General features: G+C 46.2%; 1 protein-coding gene across 2 annotated transcripts in view; it reads left to right on the top strand.

Moving 5' to 3' along the window:
* The window catches only part of LOC121567775 (protocadherin Fat 3-like), a 198520-nt gene that overhangs the window by 132218 nt on the left and 38989 nt on the right, over positions 1-27313 (top strand). For both annotated transcript variants that reach the window (XM_041878045.2, XM_041878044.2), the window contains exons 6-11: positions 5688-5827; positions 10328-10603; positions 12779-12989; positions 15730-18464; positions 18649-20020; positions 26739-26935. In XM_041878045.2, the coding sequence (XP_041733979.2) occupies positions 5688-5827; positions 10328-10603; positions 12779-12989; positions 15730-18464; positions 18649-20020; positions 26739-26935 (4931 nt within the window). The remainder of the gene's footprint in view (positions 1-5687; positions 5828-10327; positions 10604-12778; positions 12990-15729; positions 18465-18648; positions 20021-26738; positions 26936-27313) is intronic.

Here is a 27313-nt window from a genome sequence, read left to right as displayed (position 1 = left end):
TTCTGTGTTCCAACAAAAAAAAAAGACCGGGAACAGTTAGCAACGCACAACGTCTCCCCCTCCCCACCAAAGAAATGCCTCATCCTCTCCGCCCGCATTGAGTAACTGACAACGTAGCCCTCGTCCAGACCACATTAAGAAAGGGAGAAAATAAAATCAGTAGCCCAGCCTACATACAGTAGGCCTAAGTTATAATATGGGGCCTATCCCTCTCAGCTAAAGGAACATAAATATAGATTGGACGGCTATAATGAAATTTAGCAGGGCGGAGGGTCTTTGGATATCGGCTATATGTTGTCTTACCTCCTTTAGTAATAACAGTAATCACATTAAGTCAATGGTCCATTTCTCATTGACCGGGGTTGTCTTTCAAAAAACGTTTTGCCTCTTCGGGAGTTTTGAAGTGTCGCAGGGCTCCTTGGTGAAGAATCCTGAGCTCGTTTGGGTATTTGAATCCCCTAAAGATGCCTCGGTCAATGGAGCATTTCTTCACCTCGTCAAACTCTCGGCGCTTTCGGCGTATTCCAGCTGACAGGTCCTGGAGTAAGGTGAGTTTGGCGTTTCCCACTGTAATGGTGTTGGTTTTCGCCGCCTGTAGGACACGTTCCTTGTCGGTGAATCTCAGGAAACGATATGGTGATTGGGCGCGGTGGTTGTCTGGCTGCTGGTGGGGGCCTCAGTGCTCGGTGAGCTCTCTCGAGTTCTATGGGCCTGTCGGTGGACAGGTGGAGCCACTCGGGAAGTTTGTCTTGCAGGTAGCGGATCAGTGGCATGTTTCCCTCTTCTTTTTCGCCCAGATTTAATAGAACACAATTATTCCTTCGCCCCCTGTTTTCCAGGTCCTCTGTTTTCTCTTCCAGCTGCTCTATTTTTTTTTTAGCATATGCTATTGTTTCCATGGCGTCTGTCAATAAGTTTTCCGTGGATAGGATTCGCCCCAATGCCTCGTCCAGGCGCCCCTCGTTTATGGTTATCTTGTTGTTTATGTCAGGCAAGGCATTTTCCAGGATTGTCACCTTGCCCCCTATCGCACTGAGCTGAGCGTTAATGGCATCTAGTTTAGTGTTGAGTTCTGTACGTTGGGATCTCAGCTCAGAAAAGATGTCTTCGACAGAGTGCGAGGTTGGCATTCGTTGGGCCTCGGGGGGACGGGTCCTCTTTCTCCTGGCTAATGGCGCTAGCTTTTTCTAAGCTAGCTGCTTCTTGGAGGCTTTTTCCGTCGCTAGTACTCGAGTCCGGGTAAAAATGTCACCTGTAGTGTTGCCTTTTGAAGCCGCCATGACTTTTTGACTAAAGCTAAATGAGTTTAAACTTGAAGTGGAGGTAAGATTAGGAATTGGAAACTACTTGTGCGGAGCTCCTAGTTCATGCGGCCATCTCGTTCAAGGGTCACGTGATCCTCGTTTGTGTGTTTTTACAAATTATTTGTAATGTACATCCCACACAGAAGCTCAACAGAGTGTGTATGTGTATGTTGGTGTGTCTGTGTGTGCTTCCAGCATTTATAATGTACATAGTCACGCTTTCTTTCAAGGTTAACATAAGTGATTTGTTTTAGGGAAATTCCTCGCTGTACTAAATTGGCTATCAGACCCTGTGGTCTCCCTTTATAGCAAAGCCCATAGCTGCTGCCATGGCAACGATCCCTGAGCGACCCTGGCGACAGCTTTGTCTAATGACCTGCTATATCATCAGTGTTAGGGGAAACATCACGCCCACCATCCCTGAGCTGTCAGCGACACACTCACAGAGGGGGAAACACACGCACAGGCACACACATGCAGAAACATGCACGGACACACACACACACTTACCCACACAAAACAATACACACACTCTTTTGTACACACACACACGCACACACACGCACACACGTACAGACCCACACACACTACGTTATTACACCCCCCCCCTGACGACCCAATTAAGCGGATGGCTGGTTAGTGGGAGGTGTGGGAGTTGTGGGTCAGGGCAGAACACATGGTCACTTCGCCCCTGGTTAGAGAGAGTCTCTCACTGCAACTGTATGCTGCCACAGGCACCTCTCCAACCAGAGGAACCAACAGGGAGAGGATGGAGGGCGAGAGAAGGAGAGGAGAGGGGTAGGGGTGGAGAGAGAGAAGGAGAGGAGAGGGGTAGGGATGGAGAGAGAGAAGGAGAGGAGAGGGGTAGGGATGGAGAGAGAGAAGGAGAGGAGAGGGGTAGGGATGGAGAGAGAGAGAGGAGAGGGGTAGGGATGGAGAGAGAGAAGGAGAGGAGAGGGGTAGGGATGGAGAGAGAGAAGGAGGGGGATAAAGATAGAGAGAGGGAAAGAGAAAGAGGACAGGAGAAAATGAGAGGGAGAGAAAGAGAGGGCCAGAGGGAAAAAGAGGTGGAAAGTAGAGGAGTAAAAGGAGAGAATTATTAAAGATGGAAGGAACAGAGGTCAGAGGAGAAGAGGAGCTTCAGCGCTGAAAGGAAAGATGAAATGGAGGGCAGAGGAGAGTCTTGGATGAAAAAGAGAGAGGGGCTTAGTGAAAGGTAGAGAGAGAGAGAGAAAACGGAGGTGGTTCAGCCTCAGGGATGGATGGATTAGAGTGAAGAGATGGAGGGAGAGTGTTATAAGAAGGTGCCCAGGTGTGTGTGTGTGTGTGTGTGTGTGTGTGTGTGTGTGTGTGTGTGTGTGTGTGTGTGTGTGTGTGCTCAGGGGCCAGGTGAGAGTAGAGGGGCTAAACACTGTGATTCATTTACGGGCCAGACCCCCACAGCCAAGGCCATTATTCACCAGAAGACCACACACACACACACACACACACACACACACACACACACACACACATTCAGATACCAAATACATACACACAAGCATGTACAACCGCTTCCCGAATTCCCCCCACACATACTTTTTTGCACACGCCTAAATCTAAATCTATGCTCCCTCATCAAACACACACACACACACACACACCACACAGACACACACACACACACGTAATTATGCACATGCACACACACACGTAAACACAGTACTGCCCAGAAAGTGTAACACAGCCGTTTGACTATCATTTAGCTGCTATTAAACCTCCTAAACATACACACACGCGCCGTCCAAACAGATGCTGTTTTAACCACTCAACGTTTGCCATGTCAACCACCCAGCCAACACATCCTATAAACACATCATCAAGTCGTCCTCTTATAGACGAGCCACCACAACCCTACGCTACATTCTGAGCAGCTGGATTCTATATATCAAGTCAATCCAGACAAAGCATGACCGTGATGATGATGCCAAATCAGTTTGATCCTATATCCCGGTCCAGCCTATAAAAACCAATCCCAGAAATCCCAGACTTTCCACTCAGCCTACACAAACGATCACAGAACCTCCCAACTCACTCAATCAACCACTCACTATATTTTAGCCATTTTCTCAACCGACTGAAGCTAGTTAGCAAAGGCGTGGTTGTTGTCATGAACAGCGAACAGCATGACGTACTCATGAACAGCGAACAGCGTGACGTACTCATGAACAGCGTGACGTACACATGAACAGCGTGACGTACTCATGAACAGCGTGATGTACTCATGAACAGCGTGACGTACTCATGAACAGCGTGACATACTCATGGACAGCGTGACGTACTCATGAACAGCGTGACATACTCATGAACAGCGTGACGTACTCATGAACAGCGTGACGTACTCATGAACAGCGTGACGTACTCATGAACAGCGTGACATACTCATGAACAGCGTGACGTACTCATGAACAGCGTGACGTACTCATGAACAGCGTGACATTCTCATGAACAGCGTGACGTACTCATGAACAGTGTGACGTACTCATGGACAGCGTGACGTACTCATGAACAGCATGACGCTTGTTCTCGTGTCTCTCTTCTTTTGTTAATTTGCTTTGTTTCATCTGTTTACGCCAAACGCTAACTTCCTCCCCTCCTCCTTCGTTGACAGGAAAATAGATATGCCCACCAGAGTGTTTTTAAGCACTGGAGCGGCTTCTCTTCCTAATCTGCATGGAGAGACTGAGTGAAGCAATTTTAGCGTTCAACAGAGGGTTTAATAACAGCCATGTCGAGGAGGGTTCGGTTTCCCCTCTATAATTTGGTGGAAGGGAACTGTTCTTTTTCCGGCTGCCCGGGTTACCGCCGTGCCAAACCTCACTGCCTCCTTCCCAGAAATTGAGCGTTTGGTTGGTTGGGTCATATAGGATGGATCCAGACAGACCGACAGACAGCCTTCTGAAGCTTCCATGGTTGGATTTTTATATTCTTAAATGGCTTATTTTTCATAATACTGTACACTTTCCTTTAGTGTCATGTATATTTCACTCCTCTAATGAGTGTAAATGAATCTGATACAGATAAGATTCTAATCAGCATACTGAACTGTAAAAGCACTAGATTGCTGTTAGCAGGAGTGAAGGGAAAGACAGTGTCTTCCTTCCACTCACAACCTTTGAGGAAAGTTATTAGGACCACATCACTGGAGTTATAATGATTTAAGAGACAGATGATAGAGAACTGGAAGTGTTTATCCTAACCCAAGCACAAATAGGACACACACACACACACACACACACACACACACCCATGGTTGAGTGGTGGAGTGTGATAGCCTTAGCTAGTGCTGGGCTGAGGTCATGGCTTTATTAGACAGAGACGCCGGAGAGGAATCCCTTTGAGTCTGCACCACGAGTAACACACACACACACACACGCTAGTGCACACACACACACACACACACACACACACACACACACACACACACACACACACACACACACACACACACACACACACACATTATCTCATTCATACACACATACTCATTCATATAGTATACACACAGGCATGCAGACAAGCAGACACATTCTCACATTCTCTTACCCTCACACACACACACACACACACACACACACACACACACACACACACACACACACACACACACATTCTCCGGACCCTTACACCACACCATCAAATGACCTTCACACACTCAGAGCTGTGAGTTGGGATCAGCGTGAGGCCAAAATGTCCATTTAAATCAATTAGGTACCAGAGATGAGGCTGTGGTTTAATTACAGCCAGTCTTAGTGGGCTCATTTCAGACTCGGGCCCGTTCACGGCTGGAGCTCCATTGACACGGGCTCTGTTAATTCAGTCTTTGAGGGCGCTGTTAATTCAGTCTTTCAGGGCTCTGTTAATTCAGTCTTTGAGGGCTCTCTTGTTTACTGGGTCTCTGTCTCTTAATTGTTATTTGCAGGAAGAGGAGGAAAGACTTCAGTTTGTCACAGTCTCGTTGGGTCTGTCTAAACCTAGTAATTACTCACAGATGGTTTGGAAGACATAACACACACACACACACACACACACACACACACACACACACACACACACACACACACACACACTTGTATTTGTGATCCGAGTGATTGTGCATGCCCACTCCCTATTAGTTTATGTGTGTGCACTTTTGTGTGTAATGTTGTATTTGTGTGTGTTTGTGTTTATTTATGTATTCCCTGGCAGAGAGCCAGGAATCGTTCAGATCATACACTCCCCACAACACTGTCACACCCACAATTCAGTATGTTTCCCTGTTTTTCACTATCACAGACCCAAACACGTAAACCAGCCCCCCCTGTCTCTAACCCCCTCTGCTCTCTATCCCCCCCTCCTGGCCAGACGGTAACACTGACAGCCTGTTTGACATAGAGAAGGGCGTCGGCACCATCATCATCGCTAAGCCTCTGGACGCTGAGCAGCGCTCCTTCTACAACATGACTGTGGAGGTGACGGACGGGACCAACTCTGCAGCCACACAGGTACTGCAGCTGGGGACGCAACATATCATATCACTATTTCTTCTCAGAAAGAGCCAAATCTACTACCTGTACATGTTGATTTTGGCGTGCGTAAGTTAAAGTTAATGTGGGACTGTTAGTATTGTGTTCTGTAGCTTGCTACCACCTGTACATCTGAACACGCATAAATGCACCCTCACACACACCCTCACACACACCCTCATAAAGTACATGATAAACCACATACATGCTTCTAATAGTTACATTTGAAACCACATACACAGACCTTGCCTTCATGGACAGACGCTACACTCCCATGCCCAAGGACATTTATTTTTTTACTCTTCCATCAGCCATTTTGAAAAACGTCTTTAGATGGTGTGATGGATGGCGCCCGTCACATTGTCACATGAATGATGGCGTACGGCGTGTCAAGGACCTATCAGATTGATCGGAACACAGCTAGCGGTGATAACTAACGGTGCAATCGTCTCTCTCCTCCCCCGCGTCTAATTCCTCTGGTCAAGGACGTGGTGTGTACAGTGGACAATAGCGTCCCCTGTCCTGTCCTGTCCTGTCCTGTCCTGTTCCTTTGCACTGTTCAGGCTGTGGTTGAATGTTCCAAACAAAAAGGAACAAGATTGTTAGTGTATAAACTGAGCTAGTGTGAAGATTCTTTATCAGTCTCTGTTTGAGTTAGGACTGTCATGTTGTAAAGTGGGTTGGATGCTATACAGTATGATGACAGAGAAATATCACAATTTAAATTGATAAGAAATTTACCGGTACATCTTATTTCCCTTTCCTCTTTTAGAGGTCATGTCATGTACAATGTGTGTTCATTGTTTGTTAAATGCAGAAGGTGACTGTGGTGGAACAGGACACACACACACACACACACAAACACACAGTAGAAGGGATTAGCATTTTTATAGCGTGGAAGGGATTGCGCTGACATACGAAATGTGCTTTTGCACGACACCTTATAATCTCCCTGTGACAGTCCGTTTCATGCATATGTCACTCTACCTGTTCCCTCCATTGTCATTTTCAGGGCCAGTGCTTTTCAATACCCAGACATTAGTTGTGTGAAAAGGACAAATGCATACATATCATTTATATTCATATGTATTTTGTCATTTTGTCATATCCATCTGTCTGTCATGTTCCTACAGTGCATGGCAAAGTTTCTGTAAAGCATTCTGAGACAAGGTGACAGGGAAACTGGTTCCCTGGTGAAAATGATAGTATGCTGATACTGATAATGCTGTAGATTTAGATTAATATGAACACATTCTTACATTCACTCACATTACATTTTTCAATTTCCCCCCTCCCCCTCCCTCCCTCTTTCATCACTCTCTCTCTCCCTCTCCCTCTCCCTCTCCTCGTTCAGAATGATAGCTGGAGGGAAATGCAAATTAGCTTTACTGCTGTGTGCCCTGAAAGGAAGTGCCAACCCACTGCACACAGATGTCAATTCAACATCTATTCCTCGTTGGTTCAACGTCATTTCATTGAAATAACAGCGTTGATTCAACCAGTGTGTGCCCAGTGGGTATCCTCATTACGTACAGATGTCTAATAGCTAGCTAGGGCACAGGAAGCCAAAAACATCCCCTCTCACCTACTCTACTCTCTATTCAGACTGAGTAACTGTTTCTGTCTCAGTTGGTCCATTAGGCCATGTCACACCCTGCGTGATGGTACCTGTTCACGATGTCCAAATCCCCTTGCTATTCATTCCAACACACACATATCACCGTTAAACAACTCCCCTTCCCTGCCTACCAACACACACACACACACACACACACACACACACACACACACACACACACACACATACAGTCCCTACACACCCCTGCAAGATGTGCTGACTAAATCCCAATGGGTGTTCAATACACCTCCCCGACTCTTGGAGAATGTACAACTGGTAAATAATCGCAGATATTTCAATCAGATGTCTAGCTAGCTAGGTAACTCAAGGGTTCTGGCTATTAGCCAGGTAGCTAGCTATAACTAGCTGGCTAGAAGGATGAAGTTAGAAGCTAACGTTGAACGGAGCCTGACCTCAGCAGGAGCAGTTGACTGAAATTAAGCTAGCTATAATCAAAAGATGGGCTACTATAAGTTACCATAACAAAATACCTTTTCTTTATCGAGAGTAGTGAGACAGCTGCAACATCAAGAGAATCCTGACTGGTTGCATCACCGCCTGGTATGGCAACTGCTCGGCCTCCGACCGCAAGGCGCTACAGAGGATAGTGCGTACGGCTCAGTACATCACTGGGGCCAAGCTTCCTGCCATCCAGGACCTCTATACCAGAGGAAGGCCCTAAAAATGGACAAAGACTCCAGCCACCCTAGTCATAGACTGTTCTCTCTGCTAACGCACGGCAAGCGGTACCGAAGCACCAAGTCTATGTCCAAAAGGCTTCTTAACAGCTTCTACCCCCAAGCCATAAGACTGCTGAACAGTTAATCAAATGGCTACCTGGACTATTTGCATTTTTACGCTGCTGTCACGACTTCCTCCGAAGCTGCCTCCTCTCCTTGTTCGGGCAAGCTTCGGTGTTCGTCGTCACCGGCCTTCTGCCGCTCCTCATCTCATAATTCCATTTGTTTTTTCTTGTTTATTACACACACCTGGTTCATATCTCCTCATCAGTTCATGTTCCCTCTGCCCCCTTGTCTTTGTGTGTGATTGTTTATTGTGGAGGAGAGAGAAGCTCAGTGGAGCTCCGTGTATTTTGTATCTCCGGGAATATTCCCCGTGTGCCGTGTATTTTCCAGTGGGCCTGGAGTGTTTTGACGCATTACTGCGTAACTCTGTGGTTCAGAATAAATCCTGTTATTCTGTGATTTACCCTCCTGCGCCTGACTCCTTCAAATCACCTCATCACAGCTGCTGCTACTCGCTGTTTATTATCTATGCATAGTCACTTTACCCCTACCTACATGTGCATATTACCTCAATTACCTCGACAAACCTGTACCCCCGCACATTGACTCGGTGCCGGCAGCCCCTGTGTATAGCCTCGTTATTGTTATTTTATTGTTGCTCTTATATTTTTTACTTCAGTTTATTTAGTAAATATTTGTCTTAACTCTTATTTTTCTTAAAACTCCATTGTTGGTTAATGACTTGTAAGTAAGCATTTCACGGTAAGGTCTACACCTGTTGTATTCGGCGCATGTGACAAATACAATTTGATTTGAGACAGTGGTGAGTCAGGCTGCAATGAAGGAGGCAAAGGAGATACACAGAGAGAGGAAGCATTGAAGCAAGCAGGGAGAGAGGTTGGTAGTAGAGTGGTTCCCAAACTTGGGGTCCGGGACCCATGTGGGGTCCCCTAAAATGTAAAAAGGGTCCCCTGAGAGAGTCTTTAATCTTATCAAACACATTAATAACTTGTTTCTCTTCAAATGGGTATAGAATACAACATTTTAGAGTCAACTAAAGGCCTTTTACTCTGTCAGAATACACTATCATGTCATTATGTGTTGGGACAGCCTGTGGGACACAAAATGTAGTAAAATACGGTATAAAGACAATTTAAATATAAAGACAATTTAATATTATGTACACTGAACAAAAATATAAACGCAACATGCAACAATTTCAAAGGTTTTACTGAGTTATAGTTCATATAAGGAAATCAGTCAACATCATCAGTCCTGACTTACCACTCATGTATGTAGTAAAGAAGTAGTGAAACACGTATTATTGAGTAGAACTTGTAAGGTAGTGATGAATATTAAGTTAGTTGGGTTTTTTCATGAGGTTGTGGCGGTATACTGCTATCTGTTGGCGAATAGAAACAATTGCATAACAGGAACTATTACAAATCGATGGTCCTTGAAAATCAATATTAGTGCTTGAAAAAATACTTGAAAGTCCTTGAATTTGACTTGCCACTGTCTGTACGAACCCTGAAACACACACATACACACTTATTCCCCCGGCCCACACACACACACCTGTAAGACGTGCTGACAGTAGTGCCAGTCACAAGAGGCTGTGCTGAGTTCCCTTCTTCAACATCACAGATGGAGGCTCAGCGTGACGCCCAATGGGGGAAATCTCCACTGTTCACCGGCAGGAAGGCAGCTGTTGCTCCTGTCTTATATTTAGTCTTCCCTGCTGTCGGCCTTCCTATATACCTTACTCCCTTCTTACGCAACACAACCGCCTTTGTTATCGGCGGCGGTTTCCATGAGTCATCAACCGTCAAAACAGTACATGACACGCAACAAGCACGTCAGCAAACATATGTCTCGACTGGTGTATATAAATACATTAACTGCAAAAACGTCTTATTCACATAATAGTTGTGACAGACTTGCAAATATGCACTGTATGACACGGAACTGAATATAGTATCTGACCGACTGTATATGTTATGGCCTACCCTTCACTCCCACTGAAGACTGAAGACAAAAATGTTTGTGTGTTGTAGTACTACGACATATTGGCCTAACCCTACCCACAACCACCCTCTCTCCTTCTCCTCTCAGGTCCACATCACAGTGTTGGACAACAACGACAACGCGCCCGTCTTCTCCCAGCCCACCTATGACATCACCATCTCTGAGGACACGCACCCGGAGACGGAGGTGGTCCAGGTGTTAGCGTCGGACCGTGACGAGCGCCACCGCCTCACCTACTCCCTCCACAGCTCCATCGACCACTCCAGCCTGCGTCTGTTCCGTATTGACCCCAACACTGGCACGGTGTATACTACAGAGAGACTGGACCATGAGGCTAAAGCACAGCACATCCTCACTGTCATGGTGAGAGAGTGAGACCGTTACTGTAGGGGTGGCAATGGATTCTATCAAATAAGATTAGGTTACCTTGAATATCATTGTAAGGGAGTATGACATTTGCATTATTTGGTCAGATTCTCTTAAGATTCTGCATGAAAAAGCCCTCCGTTGGTCATGGATGTGTTGAAGCTGTCAGAGGAGTAGAGGAGAGATGAGGAGAGGAGAGATGAGGAGAGGAGAGGAGAGGAGAGGAGAGGAGAGGAGAGGAGAGGAGAGGAGAGGAGAGGAGAGGAGAGGAGAGGAGAGGAGAGGAGAGGAGAGGAGAGAAAAGACAGTAGAGATGCAACTTAATATTCTAATGTAACTCAGCTCTCCTGCCAGAGGCAGACTACTCCTGTCTGTGTTCTCATTTACCTGAGCTCATCATTCAGCAACTACACTAATTACTGAGAGCAATGAACCAACGTCTCACCCTCGTCAGGGGAATGAGACAGTTTTAGAAACGTGTGTGTGTGTGTGTGGAGTCTGAGTGTGTATGTGTGTGTGTGTGTGTGTGTGTGTGTGTGTGTGTGTGTGTGTGTGTGTGTGTGTGTGTGTGAAGTCTGACTGTGTGTGTGTGTGTGTGTGTGTTTGTGGGAGTCTGAGTCTGAGTGTGTGTGTGTGTGGAGTCTGACTGTGTGTGTGTGTGTGTGTGTGTGTGTGTGTGTGTGTGTGTGTGTGTGTGTGTGTGTGAGTCAAACTGTGTTTGTGTGTGTGTGTGTGTGTGTAGTTCTGAAATGAATCATCCTCATTCACTCTGTTTTACTTCATTTCCTCTGGTTCAGTGGATAGCAAAAATAGGTAACGACTGCTCATCCTACCACTGTAGTCGTATTGTTTTAATGTCAAATCGGGAAATGTAATTATCATTTTGAAGCGAGGTAGGAACTTCTGCCTGACATTTTTTATGAGGGAAAATGTTTCAGTTTGAGGCAGGGGCTCTGATTTAATTTGGTAGAATCCACAGGTAGATAGTATCTTTAATATCTGGCATTCGGTTTGCCCATGACAGTGCCTGCTGTGCTGGAACCAGGTATGTTTGTGCATCTGTATAGGCTACAATATGATCAGTATCTCATAATTATAACATCTTCCTGCACTAAAGAGATGAGGTCTAACAATATAAATATAAATTGACTACGCATAACCACTACAGAATCCAAGATAACGATCCCCAAACAGAGTATTGACTACGCATAACCACTACAGAATCCAAGATAACGATCCCCAAACAGAGTATTGACTACGCATAACCACTACAGAATCCAAGATAACGATCCCCAAACAGAGTATTGACTACACATAACCACTACAGAATCCAAGATAACGATCCCAAACAGAGTATTGACTACGCATAACCACTACAGAATCCAAGATAACTTTCCCCAAACAGAGTATTGACTACGCATAACCACTACAGAATCCAAGATAACTTTCCCCAAACAGAGTATTGACTATACATAACCACTACAGAGTCCAAGATAGCACATGTAACAGTTTTGGGTATTGTGCGTAGCTGCTTTGATTAATAGAAAGACCGAGCCACAATGATGCTCCTATTACCCTGAGCCTCAGGCGTACGTAAACACAGACAGAACAGACACAGAACAGCTCTATTGTCTCCAATGGACCCAGTGATCTTCCTCCTAACACTTCCTCAGTACCATAATACCCTTCAGTCTAGGGCTATTATGCCACTCATAGGCCCATTGGGTTGTGTTAAGAGTGTTGGACTAGCCAGCGTTTCGTAATACCGGCAGCAGCAGCTAGCGCTAATTCTGATGCTAATGCTGGTTGTATTAATACTCACCCTGTGTGGCGCCTCGCGAGACAGGCTTTGTCTTGTTGTGGAGAGTCTCGCATAAATATCCATCTCATTAGCCCATTATCTGCACTCCATCCCAAAAGACCCTTAACGTTTTGCTGTGACACTCCCTTTTCATTTCATGGGGAAGTTAAAGCTCCAGTAAATGTTTTAAAGGGAAACTCGAAGTAATGTGTGTCCTATTGATTCATTGCCGTAACATAGAAAGTTATTTTGTAATAGGCAAGTGTTCATTTTGCCTCATGCCGGTTATATAATGAGAAGTGTTATTGTGTCAGATAATACTATACACCTGCATTAGTAGACCAACGATTAGAATAATTTTTCTCCCTTAGGTAAAAGACCAGGAGTTTCCATACAGGAGGAACCTGGCCCGAGTGTTGGTGGATGTGGAGGATGTTAATGACCATGTCCCAGTGTTCACCAGTGCTCTGTACGAAGGTTCGGTCTATGAGTCTGCAGCAGTGGGGTCTGCTGTGCTCCAGGTGACTGCCCTGGACAAAGACAAAGGCGAGAACGCAGAACTCCTCTATGCCATGGAATCAGGTGAGCAACTATAGAAATGGCATTGTATTTAAACAATATGGCCCGAGGAGGTGTGGTATATGGCCAATATACCACGGCTAAAGGCTGTTCTTAGCACCAAACAACGCGGCGTGCCTGGACACAGCCCTTAGCCGTGGTATATTGTACATACAGTGCCTTCGGAAAGTATTCAAACCCCTTCCCTTTTTCCACATTTTGTTATGTTACAGCCTTATTCTAAAATGGATAAAATAATGTTTTTCCCTCATCAATCTACACACAATACCCCATAATGACAAAGCTAAAACAGGTTTTTAGAAATGTTTGCAAATCTATTAAGAATAAAAAACTGAAATATCTTATTTACATAACTATTCAGACCCTTTGCTATGAGACTCAAAATTGAGCTCAGGTACATCCTGCTTGATCATCCTTGAGATGTTTCTACAACTTGATTGAAGTCTAACTGTGGTAAATTCAATTGATTGGACATGATTTGGAAAGGCACATACCTGTCTATATAAGGTCCCACAGTTGACAGTGCATGTCAGAGCAAAAACCAAGCCATGAGGTCGAAGGAATCCAAAGTTCCTCTGTGAATATGGGAGAACCTTCCAGAAGGACAACCATCTCTGCAGCACTCCACCAATCAGGCCTTTATGGTAGAGTGGCCAGATGGAAGCCACTCCTCAGTAAAAGGCACATGACAGCCCACTTGGAGTTTGCCAAAAGGCACCTAAAGAACTATCAGACCATGAGAAATAAAATGATCTTGTCTGATGAAACCAAGATTGAACTCTTTGGCCTGAATGCCAAGTGTCACGTCTGGTGGCAGCATCATGCTGTGGGGATGTTTTTCAGCAGCAGGGACTGGGAGACTAGTCAGGATCGAGGGAAAGATGAACGTAGCAAAGTACAGAGATATCCTTGATGAAAACCTGCTCCAGAGCGCTCAGGACCTCAGACTGAGGCAATGGTGGATTCGGGACAAGTCTCTGAATGTCCTTGAGTGGCCCAGCCGGAGCCCGGACTTGAACCCGATCTAACATTTCTAGAGAGACCTGAAAATAGCTGTGCATCAACGCTCCCCATCCAACCTGACAGAGCTTGAGAGGATCTGCAGAGAAGAATGGGAAAAACTCCCCAAATACAGGTGTGCCAAGCTTGTAGCGTCATACCCAAGAAGACTTGAGGCTGTAACCACTGCCAAAGGATCTGAATACTTATGTAAATGTGATATTTCAGTTGTTGTTGTTTTTTTTATAAATTTGCAAACATTTCTAAAAACCTGTTTTTGCTTTGTCATTATGGGGTACTGTGTGTAGATTGATGAGAAAAAGCAACAATTTAATCAATTTTAGAACAAGGCTGTAACGTAAGAAAATGTGGAAAAAGTCAAGGGGTCTGAATACTTTCCGAATACACTGTATATCACAAACCTCTGAGGAGCCTTATTGCTATTATAAACTGGTTACCAAAGTAATTAGAGCATTAAAAATAAATGTTTTGTCATACCCGTGGTATACCGTCTGATATGGTAGCCAATCAGCTTCCAGTGCTCTGTCCACCCAGTTTATATTAAGAGTTTTAGAACTATCAAAATAATAAGGTGTGCCTAACTATACAAAGACCATGGGTCTCCAACCTTTTCTAGCATGAGAGCTACTTAGAAAAAATGACACATGGTGCGAGCGAATTTTTTATTTTCTAGCTTTCAAATAGGCACATTCTTCTCTTCTCCTCTCCCATGCAACTCTTCCCCAGGTCCTTAGAGAGAAAGTAGTGCACTATGTGTTCTGTCAATAGACCTGGTAAAATAATGGTTAATAAACAACTCTAAGGGGGCCCTATAAAATCTGCTATTTTTTTCCAGAATTCTGTTAGATTCTTCCTAAATTGTTTTTTCTCAGTTGTATTTTTCCTGGTTATAGATTTATAAATGTTTTACTCTCAAAATTACAATTGTTCATAGAGAAACAATCAAATTGAATGTTCTGAGTCCATGTCATGCTTATATCACATCAGAAGACAATTTTATTTAGGTCTGGAAGAAAACGAACACATTTATTTTGGAGTGTAATTTAGTTGCGCATCTGGCCCTATAATTGCCGTCTACTGTGAGGAATGTGCCGTCTAATGTGCCGGTCTAGCGATGGTTCTGTACCGCTACTGCTCATTTCATGGCAAAGTTAGCAAATAACAAATAATAGATACAAATTATATACTTCCTCATTAGATACTTCTGCCAGGTAAGCCTACATTGCAGTTAACATTTAATTTAGAAGGTTTTGGGGAAAGTAGGCCTATTTCTGTCAACCTACAAGACGGTTATCACATCAACTGGCTACACACGGAGTGAGGAGTGATAGACATACGCGCACACCACACAGACAGACAAGGATAATATTGCTGGAAATTAATTGGAAGATATTTTGTTAGGTTTGGCTTTTTAAGCCAATGGTTGCTAACCAGGGTTGGGATAATGACAATATTGCATTGATTAGATAGTAGCTGGGAGCTTGCGGTGTCTGATACTTGTGAGATTTGTTTATGACAGTTTGAGGTGGGAAAACGTGAAAATGTAATCTACTTTCAGAATTGTTTGGCAAGTTACTCATAGGTGAGCTTCGAGCTACCTGTTGGAGACCCCAGATATAGACAGTATATCGATAATAGATTACAATATACAAACAGTTTATATAGATTTAGATGCACTAGTTTTTATCACTGAATATTCGTTCTTATGTCTGTTTTCCTTTAGGCAACACAGGGAACACGTTCCGGATTGAGCCGGTTCTGGGGATCATCTCTGTGGCCCGCGAGCTCGACCTCTCTACCATCGGCTATTACGTCATTACCGTCAGAGTCACCGACAACGGCTCCCCGCCTCTCTCTGCCACCTCTGTGGTTCGCATCGCCGTCACGCTCTCCGACAACGCCGGACCCAAGTTCCCCCAGACTGAGTACCAGGCCGAGATCACAGAGAACGTTGCCGTGGGAACCTCTGTCACCACAGTGAGCGCCATGAGCCAATCCACGCTGACCTACGACATTCGACATGGCAACAACGAACGCACCTTCAGGATCAACCAGTATAGTGGTGTGATCACAACTCAGAAACCCTTGGACTACGAGACCACAGCATCTTACAACCTGATTGTCCAGGCTACCAACATGGCTGGCATGACCTCCAATGCCACCCTGCTCATACGGGTGGTGGATGAAAACGACAACCCACCTGTGTTCCAGCTGCTGCGCTACCAGGGTAGTATCAGCGAGGCGGCGCCCATCAACAGCGTGGTGCTGAACCCAGACAACACTCCTCTGGTCATCAAGGCCACTGATGCTGACCGCAACCAGAATGCTCTCCTGGTCTATCAGATCGTTGAGGACACAGCCAAGATGTTCTTTACAGTGGATTCTGGCACCGGCTCCATCAGGACTATCGCCAACCTGGACCACGAGACGTTTGCTAGTTTTAACTTTCATGTTCATGTGAGGGACAGTGGGAGGCCTCAGCTGACGGCGGATAGCCCCACCGAGGTCACCATCCAGGTGATCGACACAAACGACTCTCCACCTCGCTTCACCCAGGACGCCTATGAAACTGTCCTTCTGCTGCCCACTTATGTAGGAGTGGAGGCATTACAGGTCTCAGCTATGGACCCAGACCAAAACGTCCCAACAGAGCTCACCTACTCACTGACAGACGGCAACCTGGAGCACTTTGCCATCCAGCCCTCCAGCGGCATCATCACCGTCAAAAACAACAACTTCTCCAAGGAACGCTTCCGCTTCAACGTCAAAGTGTCAGACGGGAAGTTCTACAGCACTGCTCTAGTCACTGTCCTGGTCCGTGAGACACTGGACTCTGGCCTCTTCTTCATCCACAGCCTCTACTCCTCGTCCATCCAGGAGAACAATAACAACATCACCAAAGTGGCCGTGGTCAATGCAGTGGGTAATCGCCTCAACGAGCCCCTCAGGTACACCCTACTGAATCCTGGGACACGCTTCCGGATCCGACCCACCTCTGGCGTAATCCAGACCACTGGGGTTCCCTTCGACCGTGAGGAGCAGGAGTTCTATGAGCTGGTGGTGGAGGCTGGGAGGGAGCACGACCATCTGCGTGTTGCCAGGGTGATGGTCAGGGTGCAGGTAGAGGACATTAACGACAACGCTCCTGTGTTCGTGGGACTACCGTATTACGCTGCTGTCCAAGTGGAGGCCGAACCTGGTGCGCCCATATTCCGAGTCACCGCCGTGGACCGTGACAAAGGCATCAACGGAGAGGTATCCTACTACCTCAAAGACGACCACGGACACTTTGAGATTGACAGGCTGACGGGCGGCCTCCGTCTGAAGAAGGCTTTTGAGTCTGACCTGTCCAACCAGGAGTACCAGATGGTAGTTTACACCAAGGACGGAGGTTACCCTCCTCTTTCCTCCACCTTAGAGTTCCCCATCACCGTGGTGAACAAGGCCATGCCCGTCTTTGACAAGTCCTTCTATGCAGTGTCGGTGAACGAGGACGTAGCTGTACACACGCCCATATTAGGAATCAACGCCACCAGCCCTGAGGGCCAGAACATAATCTACACCATCGTGGAGGGAGACCCCTCTCTGCAGTTCGACATCGGCTTTGACACCGGAGTCATCAGAGTCATCAACTCCCTGGACTATGAGATCGCCCCATCCTTCCGTCTGACCGTCAGAGCCACAGACTACCTGACTGGCGCCCGTGCTGAGGTGGACGTAGATGTCACAGTTAATGACGTCAATGATAACCCTCCGGTGTTTGAGAAAATGTCCTATAAGGCAGTTCTGTCTGAGACTGCCATGATCGGCACTCCGGCGCTCCAAGTGGTGGCTACCGACAAAGATTCTGAGAAGAACAACATTGTACGGTATCAGATCTTCTACCCCACAGATGCCTACAACAGCACCGACCACTTCCACATCGACAGCAGCAGCGGCCTCATCCTGACCGCCCGCATGCTCGACCACGAGCTGGTACAGCGCTACGACTTCATTGTCAGGGCAACTGATAACGGCTTCCCACCGCTGAGCAGTGAAGTGTCGGTCACGGTGGTGGTGAATGACATGAACGACAACCCTCCGGTGTTCAACCAGCTTCTCTACGAGGCCTATGTCAGCGAGCTGGCCCCTAGGGGCCATTTTGTGACCTGCATCCAGGCTTCGGATGCTGACAGCTCCGACTATGACAAACTGGAGTACAGCATCCTGTCAGGAAACGAGAGGATGAACTTTGTGATGGATGGTAAGACGGGTATCATCACGCTGTCTGGTCACAGGAAGCAGAGAATGGAGCCAGCCTACAGTCTGAATGTATCCGTGTCTGATGGGGTGTTCACCAGCACGGCCCAGGTGCACGTCAGGGTCCTGGGGGCCAACCTCTACAGCCCTGTGTTTGGACTAAATGCCTACGATGCAGAGGTACGGGAGAATGCAGCGGTAGGAACCAAGGTGATCCAGGTAAGAGCCATTCATTTTAAAGTATTCAGCTTCTGAACATGAATTGAAATAATGATATGTATTTTATTTAATGAAGTTTTGATGCACATGATACTGTATTTGTAATGGTATTTGTAATATGTTTTATTTGACATGTTTACTATGTGCAATACCTAAAATAAAGTAATTTAACTATTATTACCAGGTGAGGGCGACCGATGCTGACCCAGGAGTGTTTGGCCAGATTACCTACTCATTCGTCAACGACGTGGGCAAGGACCAGTTCAGTGTGGACGCCAACGGTCAGATCACCACCCTGGAGAAGCTGGACAGAGAGGACCCTGCCAACAAGGACATTGTCCTCACAGTGGCAGCCCAGGACGGGGGTGGAAGGGCCTCCTACTGCACCGTCCGGGTCTCCCTGCTGGATGACAACGACAACGTCCCTCGCTTCAGAGCTACAGAATACCGTGCTTCCGTCAAATCCGACGTGGGCAAGGGTTTCCTGGTGACCCAGATCCAGGCGTATGATCCTGATGACGGTGCTAACTCTAAGGTGACATACTCGCTCTACAGCGAGGCGCACGCACCCGTGGTGGATATGTTAGAGATCGACCCTGACAACGGCTGGATGGTCACCAAGGGGAGTTTCAGCCACCTGCGCAACTCAGTCCTGTCTTTCTTTGTCAAAGCAGTAGATGGAGGCATCCCTGTTAAGCACTCTTTAGTATCAGTCTACATCCACGTCTTGGCACCTGACGCCCTCATTCCCTCCTTCACCCAACCCCAGTTCTCCTTTACAGTCCCAGAGGACACCCCTATAGGAGCTGCCCTAGGGTCCATCCGCCTCATCACCCCACCAGGCTACGGCTCGCTGCCAGTCACCTTTGCTCTGGTCAACGGAGAGACTGGGGAGAACAACCAGGATGGAGTCCTGGTGGTGGACAGGGACACTGGGGTCATCAAGCTGGACAAGCCCCTGGACCACGAGGTCATCACCGCCTTCCACTTCAAGGTCATGGCCACTGTTCAGCAGGCCAAGCTGGACTCTGTGACCAGCGTCGACGTAGAAGTCAAAGTCCTGGATCTGAACGACAACAAGCCAGCATTTGAATCCAACTCCTATGAGGCGACAGTGATGGAAGGGATGCCTATCGGCACCATGATCATCCAGGTTCAGGCTCTGGACCCAGACTCTGGAGCTAACGGACAGGTTACATACAGCCTAGGCACGTTGGCGCAATCCGAAGATGAGCCGGACCAATCCACAGAGACCTTCACCATTGACAGCAACACGGGCTGGATCTCTACTCTCAAGGAGTTGGACCACGAGATGTATCCGTCCTACGCCTTCCTGGTGGTGGCCTCAGACCTGGGGGAGACCCTGGCCCTCTCCTCCACCTCCACGGTGACCGTGGTCGTGTCTGACATCAACGACAACCCACCCAGCTTCCTGGATGAGAGGTACTGGGGCTCAGTGCGCGAGAGCGACCCCCCTGGTGAGGTGGTGGCGGTGCTCAACACTAGAGACAACGACAGCTCTGCAGTGAACCGCCAAGTCAGCTATCACATCACAGGTGAGTCAGAGAATGGGAGTGTGTGTGTGTGTTATTAATGTGTTTAGCTGTCTGTCCTCTTTATGCATCTTAATATGTCTCACTGTCTGTCTTTTAACTTGTCTTCTGACCCCCTGTCTCACTCACTGACTGTCTGTTTAAAAAGATATATATATATATATATATTTAACCTTTATTTAACCAGGTAAACCAGTTGAGAACAAGTTCTCATTTACAACTGCGACCTGGCCAAGATAAAGCAAAGCAGTGTGATTAAAACAACAACACAGAGTTACATATGGGGTAAAACAAAACATAAAGTCAAAAATACAACAGAAAAAAAAAAATATATATATATATATATACAGTGTGTGCAAATGTAGCAAGTTATGGAGGTAAGGCAATAAATAGGTCATAGTGCAAAATAATTACAATTAGTATTAACACTGGAATGATAGATGTGCAAGAGATGATGTGCAAATAGAGATACTGGGGTGCAAATGTGGGCTAATTTCAGATGGGCTGTGTACATGTGCAGTGATCGGTAAGTTGCTCTGACAACTGATGCTTAAAGTTAGTGAGGGAGATAAGAGTCTCCAGCTTCAGATATATTCGTATATCCGTATATTCGTATACTGCTTGTGTATATTGGTTCCTAACTTCCCTGAAAAGTTGCATATCGCGGGGGCTATTCGATGCTAATGTTTTTGTGCTGGTCAAGGGCAGTCAAGTCTGAGGAGAACCAGGGGCTATATCTGTTCTTAGTTCTGAATTTTTTGAATGGGGCATGCTTATTTAAGATTGAAAGGAAAGCACTTTTAAAGAACAACCAGGCATTCTCTACTGACGGAATGAGATCGATATCCATCCAGGATACCTGGGCCAGGTCAATTAGGAAGGCCTGCTCGCTAAAGTGTTTTAGGGACCGTTTGACAGTGATGAGGGGTGGTCGTTTGACCGTGGACCCATTACGGACGCAGGCAATAAGGCAGTGATCGCTGAGATCCTGGTTGAAGACAGCGGAGGTGTATTTAGAGGGTAAGTTAGTCAGGATGATATCTATAAGGGTGCCCATGTTTACGGATTTAGGGTTGTACCTGGTAGGTTCCTTGATAATTTGTGTGAGATTGAGGGTATCTAGTTTGGATTGTAGGATGGCCGGGGTGTTAAGCATATCCCAGTTTAGGTCACCAAGCAGTACGAACTCTAAGGATAGATGGGGGGCAATCAATTCACATATGGTGTCCAGGGCACAGCTGGGGGCTGAGGGGGGTCTGTAGCAAGCGGCAACAGTGAGAGACTTATTTCTGGAAAGGTGGCTTTTTAGAAGTAGGAGCTCAAACTGTTTGGGCCCAGACCTGGATAGTATGATAGAGCTCTGCAGGCTATCTCTATAGTAGATTGCAACTTCACCCCCTTTGGCAGTTCTATCTAGACGGAAAATGTTGTAGTTGGGGATGGACATTTCTGAATTTTTGGTAGCCTTCTTAAGCCAGGATTCAGACACTGCTAGAACATCAGGGTTGGCGGAGTGTGCTAACACTTAGGGAGGAGGCTTCTGATGTTAACATGCAAAAAAACAATGCTTTTACTGTTACAGAAGTCAACAAATGATAGCTCCTGGGGAGTAGGAGTGATACTGGGGGCTGCAGGGCCAGGGTTAACCTCTACATCACCAGAGGAACAGAGGAGGAATAGAATAAGGATACGGCTAAAGGCTTTAAGAACTGGTCTTCTAGTGCGTTGGGTAGAGAGAATAAAGGGGGCAGATTTCCGGGCGTTGTAGAATAGATTCAGGGCATTATGTAAAGACAAGGATATGGAAGGATATGAGTACAGTGGAGGTAAACCTAAGCGTTGGGTAACAATGAAAGAGATAGCATCACTGGAGGCACCGATTGAGCCGGTCTCCGTGTGTATGGGGGGTGAAACAAAGGAGCTATTTGAGGCATTTTGAGAGGGACTTGGGGCTCTACAGTGAAATTGTATAATATGAACTAACTGGAACAGCAATAGGCAAGGCATATTGACATGGGAGAGAGGCATAAAGCAATCACAGGTGTTATTCGAGAGAGCTAAGACAACAACTGGTAATGGCGATGAAAGTTTGGGCTGAGGCTAAACAGATAAACAGGACAGGGTGCCGTGTAAAGGAACAGTCCAGCAGGCATCAGCTGTACAGCTGAGTGATCATAAGGTCCAGTGAACAGCAATATGTGAGTCCGAGAGCAGTTCGAATTGGTGCCACAGCGAGCAGGAAGCACGGCTGTTGTTTGCGTGTGCTAGCGGGCCGGGGCTAGCAGATTGATCTTCGTGGTCGTCGCAACGGGAAGCCTGTTGAAACCACAGACGATTACGTCGGCAGACCAGTCGTGATGGATCGGCGGGGCTCCGTGTTGACTCTAGGAGGTCCCGTCCGGTTGACAGAGAGGTAGATAGCCGGGAGATGGGCCTGACTCGAGGCTAGCTCAAGGCTGATTAGCCAACAGGAGGTCCCGTCCGGTTGACAGAGAGGTAGATAGCCGGGAGATGGGCCTGACTTGAGGCTAGCTCAAGGCTGATTAGCCAACAACAACATCCATTTGGTTGCAGCTAGCTAGTTGCGATGATCCGGTGTTAAAGGTCCAGTGATTCAGTGATTCCGGCAGAAAATCTGGGTCGATAACGCGCTGTGCAGACAGTGCAGACTGGGCGATAATAGTCCAGGCTAGAGCTGGCTGGTAGGTAGTGCAGGCCACGGACAATGGTGAAAAACCGCTAACGGTGGCTAATAGCAAGTAGCTAGTTAGCTGGCTACTCCCGTCCGGTAGACAGAGAGGTAGATAGCCGGGATATGGGCCTGGCTCGAGGCTAGCTCAAGGCTAACTGGTGCTTGCTTCCGGGGCAGTGGTGATTAGCCAACAGCAACATCCATTCGGTTGTGGCTAGCTAGTTGCGATCCGGTGTTAATGTCCAGTGATTCAGTTATTCCGGCAGAAAATCCGATGTTCTGGGTGAAAACCGCTAACGGTGGCTAATAGCAAGTAGCTAGTTAGCTGGCTAGCTAGCTAGTTTAAACTGGAGATTCTAGATAAAAGGTAAGCCAATAATAGAATCTGTTCCACATTGAGTGAGGCGGGTTGCAGGAAAGTATATTTAGTAGAAGGATGAAAAGTGTGATAGGGAAATATGTACGAAAAAAAATACAAAAAAAATACAAAAAAGAGGCTATTTACACGGACACAGAGTACACGACCGCACTGCTACGCCATCTTGGAAGATGTCTGCTTCTCTACCTTCATATTGGCTATCTCTATCTGTCTGTCTCTGTCTCCCTGTCTCACTTCACTGCCTGCCTCTCTTTCTATCTGTCTGTCTGTATCTGTCTGTCTGTCTGTATCTCTGTCTGTCTGTCTATCTGTGTGTCTCTATCTGTCTGTCTGTCTGTCTGTCTGTCTGTCTGTCTGTCTGTACCACTGTCTGACTCCTTGTTTACTTAAGATAAACACTTCATTTGTATGCTGCCTGGCTCATCTCCAAACATCACAACAACGCTTGTGAATAAACAAGAGGGAAACTCATAACAATAAATGAAGGATGAGGCATGATTCATAATTCATACATTTCTTATTCGTATCTTAGGTATGTTTGCGCATGCCAGCAGTGGGGGCTTGATTAATAAACAAGTGTTGTCACAGTAATAATGATGTGAATACTGCTGAGACTAGCTCTTTCCCAGATAAGAATGTTTTTCATCACAAAATATGACGTGCCTGCACAACCCCCCTGACATTTGCCACAGAATTACAGCCTCGCCGAAGGCCGCTGAGGTAGTAAATAGAGTTAGAGTATACAGTTTAAGAGTACCTGCGGTGCATTTGATGAGTTGTTGCTATAGTGATAAGTCCTGTTTTTATCTCTTTCCATAGCTTTAATGGTTGGATGTTTCTTTTAAAGTGTTTGTGGCGGGAGACTGGAGAGGGTTCATTCGATTGTGGTTGACCCAGGGACATCAATGGGAGTTGATTTTCATAAATGTTTTTGCCTTTTAGGGAGCTGAGTATTTGTTTGGTGAAGTACCTGGCCGTTGAAAGAGTGGTAAAGTCTGGTTTGATACATAATGAAACAAAGATATCAAAGGTGAGAGAGAAGGACAAAAGACGACTAAATCTGTCTTTTATGAATGTCTTGTTGAAATGAGGGCTAGAGTTGTCTGATTTGTTCTCTGCTAATTGACAATGAGGAAATAATGATGAAGTAGGAACGCCCAATGAGACAGAGCGGTGGATCGCCATGCCGACTGGGAATAGGAAGCCAATGAAGGACTTTGAAAAGCAGGAAACCCTCTTCTGAATGGCATTCTAATGAGCATTGCCAGGAGGGTGGGAGAGAGGGAGAGAGAGAGAGAATGAAGGACAGAGAGCTTGGACCAAAACAGAGAGAGAGAGAGGAAGCGAGAGAATGCATTGACATTACACATTGCTGAGAGAAGAAGAGAATGAACGACAGATAGATGTGACCTTTCACAGCAGAGAGACACAACGGATTTTACACACTTTTACAAAGAGACACATTTAATTGATCTTTGACGCAGTAAGAAATAGATAGAAAGCCAGGGATATATGTTTTTATACTACCACAAAGGAAAGACATGTATTGAACAAGTACCAACACCACAAGGTGAAAAACATCAAGATTTGATTTAGCTGAGCCAGATATTTGACAGGCTATTTCATAACGGAGGTATTATTGTCTGTTATTGTTGGGTGTTGTCTTGGCGACATGATGGCATTCTATCTGCCAAACCTCCATTCTATCTTAGATAGCATCACTTTATTAAAGCTCTGGGAGGATTTTAACACTTTGACGGAAGCCAGGGGATGCGATATGATATATCCACAGGCGTTGACTCCCAGCCGCTCTCAAAGCCTCATCTAGATGTCTGCGTCTTAGTTTCCCCTCACAATACTTGATGAGGTAACATGAACGTTTAATCAAATGTAAACAAACTGGGAAACGGAAATGTGGTGATTGAGTGTTTGCGATGTAATTTTGGTGCAATGTGGTTGGTCAGGCTTACAGGAAGTGTGTCTGTGTGTGTGTGTCTGATCCATTTACAATGATGGAAACATTTTTATATCCGCTCCGTTTGCGTCCATCATCCCCGCCCGGTTCGCATCGATAGATCAAGATTGTGCATTTAGCCACCGGCTGATTTTAATTACACAGAGTTTAGTGATGAGATGAATCGGGAAGCCAGGTGTTTAGGGCTATCATCAGACCATATTGAGGGGAGTGGAGAGGAAAAACCAATAAGGATGTTGTTATCATAGTAAACAATGTTCTTGCTGCTCCCTTTGTTTTATGTTTCAGACAGAGATGATGTCGATCTCTGACGGAAGTCTTTGGGCTGTGTTGTGGTGTGTTGTCAGGGGGTATTGGCCAGTGAGTTGGGGTGCCTCAGACGTCAGGTCCCTAGTCTACACTCAGTGGACACTTTCTTAATCAAATGCACTTATTATATGTCACTCTGGATAAAAGCGTCTGCTGGAAAGCACTTCAGACAGAGGACTTCAAGCACTTCTCTTCTTTTTCTCATTTACTACTTTCTCTCAACGTCTGTCTGCCTGTCTGCCTGTCTGTCTGCCTGTATGTCTGTATGTCTGCATGTATGTCTGTCTGTCTGCATGCTTGCCTGTCTGCCTGTCTGCCTGTCTGTCTGCATGAATGTATGTCTGTCTGCATGCATGCTTGCCTGTCTGCCTGTCTGTCTGCCTGCCTGTCTGTCTGTCTGTCTGTCTGTCTGTCTGTCTGTCTGTCTGTCTGTCTCTCTCTCCATCTCATTCTCTTCCTTTCTCTCTTCTCTCTCTCTTCTCCCTCTCTTCTACCTCTCTTCTCTCTCTCTTCTCTCTTCTCCCTCTCTTCTCTCTCTCTCTCTCTCTCTCTCTCTCTCTCTCTCTCTTCTCTCTCTTCTCCCTCTCTTCTACCTCTCTTCTCTCTCTCTTCTCCCTCTCTTCTCCCTCTCTTCTCTCTCTCTTCTCTCTCTCTTCTCTCTCTTCTCCATCTCTTCTCTCTCTTCTCCCTCTCTTCTCTCTCTCCCTTTTGTTATATATTTTTCTCTCTCTTGTCATCTTCCATTTCCTCGCTTTATCTCGCTCTCTCTTTCACCATCTCTCTCTCTCCATCCTTCCTCGACCCTCTCCCTCTCTGAGGGGCAGGTGTGAGTGTAGTTATTAAGGTGCTGTGTATAAGAGTCTGTCTAATGTGTATTTGGTAGGAAGACGTCACTACCTACTGTAGTGCTGAGCTGAGCCTGCTCCTGTTACTGGTGGTGAATTACCACGGTCGCTATGTGCTTGAGCCTCATTGATTGCTCCACTGTTAATTCCAGTGCAACGTCCAAATAAAAAGCTCTGTGTCAGACGGAGCGCTGAGAGGTCTTAAAGAGGTCATGAAAGCACTGGCCAATACATCTGAAGTGTGTGTGTGTGTGTGTGCCATTGTGTGTATTTAAAGCTGGCCCTCAGACTGCAGCCTCCTCCTCAGTAGTCTTAGCTGAGGGTTCTTGCTATGAGAAATGTGTGTGTGTGTATGTTTGTGTGGGTGTGTGTGTGTGTTTTCGTTTGTTAGACAGTGAGACTGTGAGTGTGTGTGTGTTTCTCTGGTTTGTGTGTGTATATAAACTCCCTCTCTCTCTCTCTCCTCAGGTGGGAACGCTTGGGCATGTATATAAACTCCCTCCCTCTCTCTCTCTCCTCAGGTGGGAACCCTCGGGGGGTGTTTGCCCTGGGGCAGGTGCAGGGTGAGTGGAAGATGTATGTGAAGCGCCCACTGGACCGTGAGGAACAGGAACTATACCTCCTCAACGTTACCGCTAGCGACGGCCTGTTCGTCACCAGGGCAACCGTGGAGGTGTCTGTGACTGACACCAACGACAACAGCCCTGTCTGTGACCAGGTCAGTAACACTCTTTATTTACAGACTGTTCCGTCTGTACACTACTGCATTTATATGTTTATGTTTATAGGTCACTCAGCATTATTCTTATCTGTTTTCTGAATGACATAGTTTCCTACAATATAGTAAAACATTGGCATTGATTATCGTAGGTGTTTACTGTTTATTGTAAGCTGTCCCATAACTGGCGCAGAAATGTGACTTTACAGTTGAATTCCACTTGTCTTATATGTGGTTATGTTTTATGTTCTACTTCAGGCATAACTCATATTTAATAGTTGTATTTGCTGCTGTTGGTTCTGTTTCCAGATTCTGCAGGGTCTTTTCCTTTACTGTAAACAGAAACGGTATAATTTAGACTGTATAATTTAGAGTGTG

Source organism: Coregonus clupeaformis, chromosome 6 (assembly GCF_020615455.1).
Source record: "Coregonus clupeaformis isolate EN_2021a chromosome 6, ASM2061545v1, whole genome shotgun sequence".
Taxonomy (NCBI): Eukaryota; Metazoa; Chordata; class Actinopteri; order Salmoniformes; family Salmonidae; genus Coregonus; species Coregonus clupeaformis.
Note: the sequence above shows the minus strand (reverse complement) of the source record. Positions and strands in the feature narration are given on the sequence as shown.